Raw genomic sequence first — 14,044 nt, forward strand, 5'->3', positions numbered from 1 at the left:
TGACGTTGAGCATAATTCAGGCCATCTGGCGTCCTCCGAATGTCTGCGGAACCTGAAGGAAGTCCGCTTGTGGCCCTTGCAGGTGTGGAACCACCCGGACATCCTGTTCCACCTGGTGCAGGACAAGAAGAGCGAGGGCGCCTTGGACATCGACCTGGACATTGACCTTCTGGCACCCCCGGGGTCCAAGGACCCCATGGGCACGCGTGGCACTGGTAACGGGGGACGCGTCCTACTTTAGAAGGGGATTTGCTTGCTCTTGGTGCTCTAAGGAGTGCAAAAGGTATTTCGAAGAGCCATCGGGTGCTTAGAAGCCTGCTTGTCTAAGGACTCGTGCCTTAACGCATCCGTTGCCATTGTCTTCTGTTTTCGAAGCTTGAAATGGGCCGTGTTTATCGTCGGTAGGACGGCTGGTTGTTACGGACCGATGCAGATTTTGTTGGCGACGAGGGATAGATTCCTTTTATGGAAGCCTCATTAGTGACTCTTCGATTGTGTTGACTTGGGAATGCCACAAAAATAAAACGAGCAGATGAATTTAGAATCTGTAATAAATGTTTGATGATGTGAACTTGTGCTTGCAGGCAAAACAAACAAATGATACCTTGATATTACGACGGTGATGAAGGCAGTACGCTGAGAAATATCCTGGAACAGAATGCATGATGACAGCTGAGAATGAGCTGGAACTTTCCAGAAGAGCAAAGATTGATAAGCAAAATGTCAGGGCCAGTAGACTCTACAAAACGTACGGCGCCCTGAAACGTGCGACTGCGCGCACGTTTCAGCAGCTGTTGCAGCCATCCGCCGAGTGGTACGTTGTTGGCGGCGTTCCGTATCTGTGGCAGCGTAAAGGCATCACGACAGGTGAACTTATTTCAATACGTTATTCGTCGTAACTTACCTTCACATATTGAAGTGTCACCGAATCCATTTAGTTTGCACCGCGACCGTGGCAGGTTTCAACCGGGTTCGACGAAGCGTTGGTGCAGCAGACGACAGAGCTGGTACAAAGGAGAGAGATGAGAAAGGGGCAGCCGCCGTTGGCTCGTCGCTCGCTTGAGTCGGCTGCTCAAAAGTCGTTGCCGTGGTAACCTGCGCCGGCTCACGTATGCCGCGTGGTAGCGGGAGGAGGGGCGTACCGAGGACTCCCATTATTCCTCGCGCGGTGCACGCGGGCTTTTGGGATTTTTTAGAGGGTCTATTGGGGCTTGAACCCTGTTTCTCTATGTGGCAGCCGCTCATGGGGCCAACTTTACCATGCACGCAACTGCATTTACTCGTGTAATAGACGCACCGTTTATGTGCTTAGCCCGCGAGCCTACTTTCCCGTAGAGCACGGATACAGTCACTCGTCGCATCCTGTGTAAGAAATGTGATTAAAGTGCTGAGAAAATGATCTGCTGCCAAAGTATGATCTGCACTGTTAGCATTTTCACGTGGAGACATTATCTCTGGTCCGCTAGCTTTGTTCATAGACAGTGTGTCCATTACTCTATACTCCGCGACAACTTTTCTTGGCAATTCAGTGGAAGGTACAGGCCCGCGTCCCCTCTCCCATTTTGAGTGTGCGCGGGCTCTCCTCCTCTCCCCGGAAATGGGGGAGGAGGAGAGCCTGCGTACACTCAAAATGGGAGAGGGGACGCGGGCCTGTACCTTCCACTGCATTGCCAAGAAAAGTTGTCGCGGAGTATAGTAAATAAAGTAATTAATTTGTTCATCCATTTATTGTTTCCTTAAAGGCACTTCTCAGGTACATTAACCATAAGAAGGTGAATACATATCAGTCATAGCAAATATAAACAGCAAACCAAACGGGTAGTTTTCTGCTAAGAGTGCTGGCACTTTAAAAAGGTAGGAATAAAACAAATGTGGAAACATGTGGGTGGGAATACAAGACTGTTAAGGGGGGACATGGGCCTAAACTTTTTATTTTTTTGAAAAAGTTCATTTTTCAATTTTGACGTTTTCAGTTTTAGAAACTAATTATACACCCTTACACCAAATTTGATAACCATACGCCAAATATTTATGTTGATATAAAATATTTTCAACACGTTGTGAGGCAGTAACAAAGTAAAGGAGTTCAATGTTTGAATGCATTTTTCGCAGTTCCACTTTTTGCTGCAAATTTCATACGAAGGAATCTTTTGTTCGAAGGTGAAAGTGTTCCAATACCACAATCAAGATGTTTCTGAACTGAAATTTACTAGGGAATCGGGCTATCTACTTTATTTTGTTTTAAGTTAAAGTCCTCAGTGATAAAAAGCTATGTTTTCAAAAATTGACATAGGACAGATTTGCATCTCATATTTTGAGGTAATCACTCTTCCTGAAATATTTACATTTGAGTTATAAAAACTAGATAGCCCGAAGTGCCACATCCCCCACTTTATATTCTGGCAGTCAAAATGGTGCTTAATAGCTTCACTTGCATATCATAGATTTCTTAACAAAGAGTGACACATCTTCTTATGCAGGTATGTAAAGTTGTCCTGGAGAGCTGAAAGTTTGCACAATACACCTACATGTGACGTTAAATCTCCTCTGTAAATTTCATTCCAATCACTTGAGTAGTTAAGAAGTTTGACCTCTAGCCAGTGTCCCCCCTTAAAGTGATTCCTTAGTACAAATGAGACATTTGAGCTCTTCAAAACAAGCCGGAGTCGCATACGACTATGGTACCTGGAATGTGTCTTCGACTAGTGTGTATAATATCCTGTTCTGCCCATCAAAATTGCATTGAAGTTATCCCGAAGTAACAAGTGACGTCACAGAAGCCGGAGTGTCACGCAGTCGGGTGTCGAAATCCTGGCAATTGGTGCTAGAAGTTTTGGAAAATAGATCATGCTGACAAAGACCAGGGAGCACGAAATCCGTCCTGCACAAACCACACTTCGTGTGTGGCTTGTGCTTGTCTTAAAGCAGCTGCTTTATAGGGCCAGCCGACTTCAGGAGCTGCGTCGGCACCATATGTGGAGGTCAACTAGTCTGTAACTGCTAAGCAATATTAAAAAAAAAAACGAACCCCGGTCACTGGCGTGGAAGCTGAGCACGCTGCTGACTGAGCTACGAATGCAGCACACAGGAACTGGAGGAGCTGAAGCAGGTGGTGCGAGAAAGCGTGCAGATTGGAAAGGGTTACAAAGGGAGGAGCAGAAACAGGTGATGTAGGATGAGCGCGCGGAACAAGAAGTAGAAGGGGGAGGAAAGCACGCTTTTCCTCCCCTGGTGGCCCAGAATGTTCAGCGCTAATGCTTTGTATCCGGGTGGTCTGAAAGGAAGCGTGCGCAGCGTCGCAAAGAGACAGTGGTGCAACGTAATCTGTTTCCGTACAAAAAACTGCCGCAGGTGCCACCTGAACTTGGAGCACCCATGTAACGCTCCGAGCGTGTCACTCGCTAAGGACGCTCGTCCGGGTTGATAGTTCACGATGATCATTCATGACACCCGTTGATGACACTCATTTGTGACAATTTTCTCGTAGAAAACGACCTATAAAACACATTCTGCGTTAAAAGCGAGCAAGAATGACAGTGTCGCCGTCGCCGCGGCATTCCAACTCCTGTCTGCCAAAGCTTCTGTGAACTGTCAGGCTGGTCAGTGACTGCGGCAGGATGGGTGTCTGCCACATCCGAAACTGTTGCTGCGACACCGTCAGAATTGTGGCCGTCAACAACATGATACTTCTGTGGTGTCATCGGGCAGAAATCGAGGGGCTTTTTTTTTAGAACTCGGTAAACACACTATTTGTAGTCGCGTTCCAGGCACCATACCTATCACTACTACGTCGTAGGGCAGGTCATTCCAAACTAGGATGATTCTGTGGGGAAAGAAAATATTGACCCTAGTCGTGTCGCTCACTGTGCCATCTGTGACGTGTCTGCCCTTAGGCCAGCCAGGGGTGGACCCCTCGGACAACCCATACCCATTTGCGGCAGAGACCAGCGGGATGTGTGCAAGGGCCCCCAAATACCCCCCGGAACCGGCCGCCTTCCGGGAGAAGTCAGACAACAACATCAGCTACGAATGGGTGCGTTGTTGACGTCCGGCTCGATCCAGCTTCCGAAGCTGCGATCGCCCAATCAAAGGGACTTGACCTCAACTACATAATCGAGTCCAAGCTGTGGAGTTCTGTACTGTACTTGGGGCGCCGACCGGGGCTGAAGAGGGTGCTTGCCATTTTCAGCAAGTTCCCTTTTCAGCCAAGCTGAATGGGGACTTCACTTCATTTAATTTTTTTACTCGGGAGAGTCGTGAGTTCGCAGAAAGGCTGAAGGCCCGTACCAATTGGCCTGCAAACACAGAGTTTAAATTACTGGATGTGTAGTCACGTCCAGTAAGGGTGATTATGGGATGATATAATGTACAAGATGCAGGATGAGGACGACATGCTCTTCCGAACTGCCACGCGGGTCTTGGAGCTTCGGTGGCAGTTCAGGCGAGTAGGCCAGCAAGCCAAGGCGACCTTTGCGGGGCTGTTCGATGATGGTAAAGCCTCGGCTGTTGATGTGCGCTCACCTCGGGGAAGGCAGCGGCTCCACGAAGTGGCCCAGTCGAACTAGACGGCTGCCACCCCCGATGAATCGACGTCCAGTGCTATAACTTAGCACTGCAGTCCCCCGGTATAGCTTCCTGTTATTGTCGTAATCATCCGTTCAATTATGACAAGATTTGATTACAACATGCATTTTGATATAACGGACTTCGCAGGATGAGCTAGTTCTTGGACACTCTTACAGCCGTCATGTGGATATAGTGGTGTCCTTCGGTGGGTTCGACTGATACCTCTTTCATTGCACTTCATTTTTAAGTGCGATTTCATTTCAGCCCTTGGGGAAAGTTCCAATTCGAAACTCCCGAGTGCGCACAAGAGAGTGCCACCGTGTTTGCACGATTTTAACACGCCCCCAATTCTAACCCACAGGCAGATATAGCACCCAGATATTCAAACAGTAAATTGCTGCTGATTCTACCGTGAAGGTAAAACAATGAAGGTCATACACATACTTCATAGAACAGATTTTATGAAGTGCACGCCATTTTATGAAGCGCACACCAATACAAAAATAAATACTGTGCACTAGTCACCGTTGTTGGAGTCCAACGGTAATTCTTCGCTGTCCACAGAGGTAGGTAATTCTTGGTTTCGTCTAAAGCGTTTTAGGTGCCGCGCTTCTTGCGCTTGTACGACTGTGTGACCGTCGGCTCTGGGAGGGCAGTCCTCCAAACAAGTTTGCAAGCTCGTCTGGTCGCTAGGATTGCGAGGCCACGCAGCGCTGCTCCTTTGTTATCTTTTCCTGCCAGCTTAATGGCCTTTGGTTGAAATAATGCCTCCTAGTTGAATTTCTTTTGTTTTTCCCTCTCAAAACGGCAAACACGATTCCGTAGACGTGAGAGAATGCGCGTGATACGGGTCTAGGACAACTCCTTTACGGCGAATTCGTCATAGGGCAATTCGTCGAAGGAAGACTCGTCGAAGAGGCCAGCTGGTTGCCTCTATTTCTAAGTTAAAATATATAATTTTTGCCCTGAAACTTCAAAACAGGTACTGCCCTGTAGTAATCCGTAAAATCGCCGCATGGTAATTGACTTCAGTATGCTCTTGTCAAAGATAAGAATTTACCGCTTTCGCCGCTTTCACAATGCACTGGGGGATGGTCACACGTCACGCGTGTATCACTGGGGCGCATGTTAGCCTACCTGGCCCGCCTGTTCACTACGCTTCGCGGTGACAGTCCGGGGCCAGTCAATACAAAAATGTAGTCTTGTGCGAATAGTGGATTTTGAGTTTGAAGCGAATACGAAGCAAATAGTGGTTTTGCCCGAATTTTTTCGATTCGAATATCGAAGTTTTCCCACGCCTTTCACTACCATTGCATAACACTTAGACGAAAACCCAGCTAAACTTGTGAAGGTTGTTCCACTTGTTTATTTATAAACTAAGTTTGATCTATCTATATTTATGAACTGTGGCCTCAGAAGGTCTGGTGTCTTGGGATGGCAAGTAAACGACAGATTTGACATAAAATGAATCCTGTAGAGATGGCCAACTATACCCAAAGAAGTGAATTTACAAATCTTGTTATATAAAATATACTTTCTTTAGTCTTGAGTTAAAAAAGAATGAATCGTGCATGATGAACGCAGGTTGTAAAGGCATCTCTGCCTAACATAGTATACTCTTGCGTAACAGTCTAATTTTGGAACTTTTACTACAATGTAGACTTCACACAGTCGGCACAGGTGCTCCATCCCGCTTTGAATGTATGCTTTACTTCCAAGCACGCAATTACGATATTCATACTTTTCCAAGTGTTTATTGCGGCAGGTTACCCTTTGAGTGCGCTTCTTACCAAGCACCGGTGCGCTGCGGAGAAGCAACATCCGCAGAGCTCGCTTCCGCGGGTATTGCTTCTCCGCAGCGCACCGGTGCTTGGTGAGAAGCGCACTCAACGGGGCTAACCCGCCGCAATCAGCACTTCGAAAAACGCGAATAGTGCAGTTCTTCTCGAAGCGAATATCGAATAGTGTATTATTCGGAACTATTATTCGAAATTTCGAATATTCGCACAACCCTACAAAAATGTCAACCCCCATGTCCACCCGTTCAACCCACTTAGCGGCAGCAGTCTGCGGCAGCTCATTACAAAAAATAATACAGAAAAGGACGATCCCGAGATGACGCATTTCTCAACTTCCCTTAAGGCTGTGTCCTGTCTTTTCACACTGGTGATTTTTCTTTCAGTCTTGTAACCTAACAAAAGTGCTGTCCCTACTCCAAACACAAATAAATTTTTAGGTCATAAGATAACAATAAACAACTAATTTTTCCTCCGACTCATTTAACCCATTTGTCGAATCGCCCTTCGAAAGACTGCCCCTTTCGGCAAGTTGTCCTTCGACGAATTGGCCTGTTTACGAATGGGCCGTGAACGAGTTGGCCATCGATGAGTTGGCCGTCAACGAGCCGGCTCCCGCGTGATACGGATACTAAAATGGCGAATGTAAACAAGTGGTCACAATGGTGATGGGGCTAGCCACCTTATATCGAGTACCGTGTTTTTCTTTTTGAGTTTTGGTTTTTGGTTTCAATTGTAACGCCCATATATTTTTGGGCAGCGATTTTGTCGAAAAAAAAGTATGTGTTAGAATCGTGCAACCGCAGTAAGCGGACAAGTTGTGATGAAAGAAGAAAATTCCAAGTGTTTTTGAGAGGAATTGAATCCGGGACTCCAAGGTAGTGAGCTCGTTGCTCAACCACTGCGGCAGGGGAAGGCTCGTGCAGTGCCGGTTCCACCATCTGAAAACTGCGGAACGTGCGAGTAGGGAGAGTGGGTAGCTTCAGCTTTCGCTCCCGTCGCGTGACAGCTTGTCAGCCGATGCGCAGTCGAAAGCAAGGAGCCTGCTCTAGTGTCTGCCATGGTTCGGGGATTGCGCTGCTTCCAACGAAGGGCGCACTTTCGGAAGGGGTCTATGATAGAAGTCATACGCTTGCTGGTAGTGCTTTGGTCGTCTTCACGGTGCCTCTCAAGAGGAGGGAGCAAACTGAAGGGGACCTTGCCCAACAGAAGTGGCGGCCCAGTGAGGCTCGGCATGTTCGTCATGGCAATGAGATGCCGGAAAAGAGAACAGCATTTGGCTAGGGACAGAGAAGCAAGGTGGGCTCATTCTGCTACGGTCGAGGGCCGAGTGAGGCTGCGAAGTTTGTCTCAATCTTGATCAGTGAAATATGACCTTCAATAAAGAAACGTCGAAATGCGGTCCCATTTAGACATATTCTGCAGCGAAGCACTGTAGAAACACAACCCCCTTTTTTGACACCGTTCTTCCTCTATCTTGCGAGCACATTTTATCCAATAACGAACATACGGTATGCATATTATTGTTGAAGTTCCCACTTGTTTCAGGCTGCCTTTTAAACTGATGGCTTTTCTTGTGTGGGTTTGCGTCTGGTTGTCTGTTGCTCGTTACCAGAGTTAAAGCTGCCCTCCTTGTTCCTTGTGACTGCAGGCGTACCCACTGCTGGAGCAGTATCAGCCAGACCAGCTAGAGAACAGCCACAAGTTCCTGGTGCTCATGACCATCCTGGAGCAGACGCTGGGGGTGGGCGACAAGCTGCTGGTGTTCAGCCAGTCCCTGTCCACCCTGGACCTGGTGGAGCGCTTCCTGGGGCAGCGGGAGGTGCCCCTAAGGCCAGGCCTGCCCCACGGGGACAAGTGGGCCAGGGGACGCAACTATTTCCGTGAGTGCACTGCCGAGAGCCCGCTGTCTGGAGTCTGCTATGTAGAGCCCGCCATTGACAGTGCCGTCTGGAATCCTCTATCTAGGGTCCGCCGTCTAGAGTTCAGAGTTCGCTGTGGAATCTTAGAGTCTGCCGTCTGGAGCCCGCTGTCTTGAATTGCTGTTTAGAGTCACTGTCTAAATTTCATTATCTAGAATTTAGAGTAGCACATTTTAGAGTTGCCATCTAATCTTCAGTGCCGTCCAGAATACCGTCTAGTCTAGAGTTTTCGTCTAGAGTAGAGTGCCCTATCTAGAGTCTGCTGTAGCCAGCTGACTATAGTTAGCTGTCTGGAGCCTAGGGTTTGTGTCTGGAGTCTTGTGTCTGTTGACTAGAATTCTAGAATCTGCCATTTTTTAGACTTGCCATGTAGTCTAGAGCGCACCGCCTAGGGTCTGCCGTCTAGAGCCGTCGTCTAGAGTCAGCCGTCTAAAGTCCGCCGTCAAGAGTCTGCTGTCTGGAGTGAAGGGTCTGCAGTCTAGAGCATAGTCATTTGTCGTTTTTAGAGTTGTCTAGTCTACAGTTTGTCTGTAACCATCTAGTCTAGAGTAGAGTGATGCCTTGTGTAGAGTCTGCCACCTGGAGTCTAGAGTCTGCCATACCTGCCAACTCTTCCGAATTTTTCGTAAAATGTATGAATTGGGACTAATTTTACGAATCTTGTTTCAAATCTTACGAAAAATATACTTTTTTTATTTTTTTTTTATTTCATTTTTTTTTTTGGTGTTGTTTTCTGTAACTTTGTTGTTGGCGGTATCTTGCACCGCCACAAGAGGGCGATAGGTACCGTCCACAGCAGCGTCGTGGTTTTTACTATCCGTCTATCCGGTGGCCACGGATCGAAAACCAATCCAAAGATCAAAAATCCAAAGCTCAAAGCCTTTGTTCGTGTGTTCGGCGGTGCACAGGTGCACGTTGGTTCGCATTCTCCTGGTCACTGTGGCTTCGCGGCGCAATGCGGAACTCCAAACCTCAAAAGAGGTACTTTTAGGTGTTCCTGAAGTCCTACACGTCGAAATTTCTGTGCTTCGTGCCGCCCAAAAAGCGAGAGAAGTTTGGATTGTGTAGCATGTGCACGTGTGATGTAAGCATTTCGCACGCTGGCCAGGCTGATATTAAGCTGCACATCCCCCCCCCCCCGCCGCAGCCGCGGGACTTTTACGAATTTGAAAGTCCACAGGTTGGCAGGTATGAGTCTGCCATCTGGAGTCTACAGACTGCCATTAGACCCGTTGTTGAGAGTTCCTTGTCTAGAATTCAGTCTGGAGTCTACTGTTTTTAAAGTTGGTATTTGGAGTTGCCATCTAGAGTCGCCATGTAGCCTAGAGTTTTCGCTTAGAGTAGGATGTGCCGTCTTGAGTCTGCCGTTTAGAGTCTGTCATCTAGAGTCAGTCGGCTAGAGCTCACCATCTGGAGTCCGCCATTTTAAGAGTTGCTGTCTAGAGTAGAGTGTACCGTCTAGAGTCCATAATTTAGAGTTCATAGTGCAACATCTTGAGTTCGTGTAATGGAAGGAGAGACCCGAATCGTGTCCGTTCGGATGGCCGTTTATCGAAACACTGCCCCTGTGGTGTGCACGCTCTCTCATGCCCCCAATCCCCCCACTTCTTGTTCTTTATTTCTCAACAGTCCGCCTTTTTGGTTTCCCTCTAGTCTAGATTTTGTCTCCAGAGCCTGGAGCCGGCTGTCTAGGGTAGAGTGTACCATCCAGAGCCCAAAGTCTACCATCTAGAGTCCGTTTTCTAGGGTTGCCCCCTAGTCTAGTGTCTGCTGTCTAAAGTTGCCGTCGAGGGCCTAGAGTAGAGTGTGCCATATAGAGTCTAGGGTTTGCTGTCTAGAGTGTGCTGTCTAGAATCTAGTTTGTCGTGTAGAGTTCACCTTCTAGAGTTGTTATCTAATTTAGACAGGGTGTCTAGCGACCGGGAAAACTGGGAATCTTGAGGGAACTTTTAATTACCGGGAAAAATCAGGGAATTGTCAGGGATATTTTCAAAAAACGAGCCCAGTCAGTGGAAATGAGCCGGAAACACCATCAAGCACCCTGAGCAACAACTTGAGGACTTGGGGGCAGAAAAAAGGCAATAAGTTCTGCTTAAAGCGGAGCGCGGACTCTGCTCACCCGATGTAGAGTGTGCCGCACGATGCAAAAGGAACAGCCGACCAATCCAGTCCAAGCCTTGGATTGGATTGGATTGAGGGCGCGACACTAGGCTACATCCAGTTAGAGATACTATATTTAGTAACAGATGGGAAAGCTCTAGACCCCAATCCAATCCAAGCCTTAAGCCAAAAGTATATGAAAGTATGCTTCTGGCGGCCATGCTGCCATTCGGTTTCCTTTCCGGAAGTGGCCCCTTCACCGACGACGTCGGCGGCAAGAAAGTGCTTGTTTAATCCGGACTGGACGAACCCGAATATTTCGGAATATGCAAGTTAGATTAAGCCCGTGCAAAATGATCCTCGCACTGCTCAGTGCTCAATGCCATGTGTTGTAATGGTCATATATTTAACCGCCTCTACAGTGGTCAGGGAATTTCACCTGAAATCGTCAGGGAAAGCCTGGAAAAGTCGGGGAATTTCAAAACAATAATTTGCTAGACACCCTGTTTAGAGTCTGCCATCTAGAGTCTGGAGCTCGCCGTCCAGAGTTCCTTCATCTAAAGCCTAGAGTGGCTTCTGCCACAGTGGCTCCGACGATAAGTACCATAGCACACTACATATCCACATTACTAGATCACTTTAGTTGTGGAACGACATAGAAGTTCAATATCCATCTTCGTGGCACGGGCTGCCAGATCTTTTTTTAGACGTCTCGTCATTCTTTTATTTCTTTCTTGAGACAACACCGGGTTTGCACAGACTGAGGCGAGGGAGCATTGTGCGGGGCGACTCGCAACACGTCGACACACAACGCATGCGACCATGCGCAGTCAGTTCGTAGTGCGCGAGTTTGGGAGCTGGCCAACTGGGCCAGCTGGCCTAACTTCCAGTGTGCTAGGCCACGGCTCACAACAGATGCTCGTTAAATTCAAGTTAGCGCCGGTAAGAATGCAATACGAGGGGTTCCCCAAACTCCCCGACTACCCAGTTTCCTCCACTGTCTTCCACCCTATGGAAAGCAATTTTCCTGTTTAAACATTAATATTTTAACAGATGTGAGCTACGCACTGATGCATAGGTATGAGTTTATTTCTTTTTTGTATGCAAACGATTGTTTAGGGGCTGTGCGGGCTTCTGCGCAGCTTCATTGTAGCAGCGCCAGGATGGAGGTTTCTCGAAATTGAAGGGAACCTTGGCAATACCGCGTTAATGGACAAACTCGACCCCTCTCCCCTGGACAAACCAGGCTTGGACGGCAGCACGTCGGCCCAGGAGCGCGAGAAACTGATCAACGAGTACAACGCCAACGCGGGGGTGAGCCTGTTCCTGCTGTCGACGCGGGCGGGCTGCCTGGGCATCAACCTGACGGGGGCCAACCGCATCGTGGTGCTGGACGCCTCGTGGAACCCCTGCCACGACGCCCAGGCCGTGTGCCGCATCTACCGCTACGGCCAGGCCAAGCCGTGCCACATCTACCGCCTGGTGTGCGACAACTGCCTCGAGAAGCGCATCTACGACCGGCAAGTCAACAAGCAGGGCATGTCCGGTGAGTAAATGACTCTGTTAATTCCAATGGTCCTCGTGAAAGTAGATGGAAAATAGCACAGTCAAATCCAAAGTCAGAATCCCTCAAAAACTGCTTGAACGTGCACTCTATAAAATATGAGTGTGTGGGTCCTTGCCTGGCTCCTTTTAATATGGATAGAGATGTGACTGGGTGAATCTTCGTCGAGAGGAGTAATGTTGGCTGGGCGAAACAGGTCTGCGGTTCCATTCATTTAGCGAGATGTTATCTCTGACTGGTCATTTTTGACAGCTTCGAAGAATCAAGCTTTCTGCACTCTCCATGCAGGAGAGAGCCTTTTCTATTTGAGTGGTTTAGGCCGCGGGGAGCTTCTCGAGTTTTGTGGCTGGTCCTTCAGCTCACGTTGGCAAACAATCTTATGTTAGTGCTTAAAATGCCGGAGCAAGCCGCTGCTACTGTGTGATTTCACTTCAGTTCTGGCAATGATGATTTGGGTTATATTTATTTATTCAAAATACCTCAAAGGCCCGGTGGGCATTACATGAGGGGGGGCTATTTTCCAACAAAGGCATAAAGTACAACGCAAAAACATTGAAACAAAAGAATAACTGAAATTAGAACATACTGATGTGCGACAAATGACGACAATAAGCACAGGACAATAACTAAAAGTAGTTAAATCAGTCATGGGAAACACTTTGGGACAAAATAACATAATACAATGCTAATAATAACGGAGCATCGAAGAATGTCAGCTTGCATACTAGCCTGGGATGAGAAAGAAGTTAGTAAGTGCGCTGCGAAACATTTTTGCATCAGATATGGTGACAGTGTCGTCGGGAAGACCGTTCCAGTGTTTGAAGGCTTGAGGAAGTGCTGAGTTATTAAATGCTAACGTTGAACCAACAAGGCGTTTAAATCTTTTGCTGTTATTTTGACAATGTGACACTCTATTCGGTGGATCTTTGATATTTTTGTTAAAGATATAGTATTGGTATGCCATGACCTTAGGAGACACCTTGAACCTTTGGGCCATAGTTAAATCTTTTGCAGACATACACCAGTGTGAAGCTCTGGGTGTGGGAATTAATGAGATTTTACGTGGTGAACCTAAAATTTAAAGGACATATGCAAGGGAAAAAAACATTTTTTTTAAACGGCTTAGATGGAAAAAGGACGCCATAAAACGATTTTACAACGAAGAAAAAAAATTTTTAGAGCTATATTTACGGCGCGAAACGAATTTGTGGTTGGCGCCCGCGGGCACAGCGGAAAAGTGGTCCGTATTTATCACGTGACTGGTCTTTATTTATCACGTGGTGCTTGCGCTCTTTCGGAAGCTTCCTATAGCCTCTAAAAGTAACTTATTCATCTTTGTTTGAAGTATAACAAAAAACCAAGACGAATAAGTAACTTTTAGAGCCCAAAGGAAACTCCTGAAAAAGCGCAAGCAGACGTGATAGACCTGTGCGCCGGTCAGACGACGGCGGCGGCGCCCTGAAGCTGACGAACTTGTGCGGCGGCGGCGACGGTGGCTTGGAGAAACGCGATGAAGCGGCGTTCGCACAACGCTCAGCGTGCGGCGGTGACGCAGCGCGGCGGCGCGCGGGCTTACCACGTGATTAGCGGCGGCTCCCGCGAGCGCCAACTACAAATTCGTATAGCGCCGTAAATATGGCTCTAAAATTTTGTTTCTTCGTTGTAAAATCGTTTTATGACAGCCTTTTTCCATCTAAGCTGTCTAAAAAAAAATGTTTTTTGCCTTTGCATGTGTCCTATAAAGCTTTTGCATAAAAAGATAAAACTTTTCCCCAATTCGAAGAAATCAGCTTTTCAGTACATTTTTTTATATTATTTGTGAATTATTGCTTTCTCAGAATACATAATAAACAACCAATATTGCAATTTCAAAATGGAGTTTAGTCAGCAATCGCAGTGGAATTTGCAACTGAATGTAATTCAGCATTCGCAACTGAATGAGAGTCGGCAATTGCGAGTGACTATGAGTCAGCAGTCTTAACTGAGTGCGAGCCAGTAATCATGGTTGATGTGAGTTGGCAGTCTATAAATCGGTAATAACTGAATGCAGCAGTCGGAACTGATTCTGGGTCGGGAACCACAACTGAATGCGAGTC

The 14,044-nt window shown here is 47.4% G+C and overlaps 1 protein-coding gene across 1 annotated transcript in view; it reads left to right on the top strand.

Annotated features, from left to right (window-relative positions):
- Positions 1-14,044, top strand: part of LOC8036685 (helicase ARIP4) — a 58,182-nt gene that overhangs the window by 26,226 nt on the left and 17,912 nt on the right. The window contains exons 11-14 of the mRNA XM_029993392.4: positions 83-215; positions 3,894-4,033; positions 8,014-8,245; positions 11,631-11,930. Coding sequence (XP_029849252.2) covers positions 83-215; positions 3,894-4,033; positions 8,014-8,245; positions 11,631-11,930 — 805 coding nt within the window. The remainder of the gene's footprint in view (positions 1-82; positions 216-3,893; positions 4,034-8,013; positions 8,246-11,630; positions 11,931-14,044) is intronic.

Source organism: Ixodes scapularis, unplaced genomic scaffold (assembly GCF_016920785.2).
Source record: "Ixodes scapularis isolate PalLabHiFi unplaced genomic scaffold, ASM1692078v2 PGA_scaffold8__174_contigs__length_109621045, whole genome shotgun sequence".
Taxonomy (NCBI): domain Eukaryota; kingdom Metazoa; phylum Arthropoda; class Arachnida; order Ixodida; family Ixodidae; genus Ixodes; species Ixodes scapularis.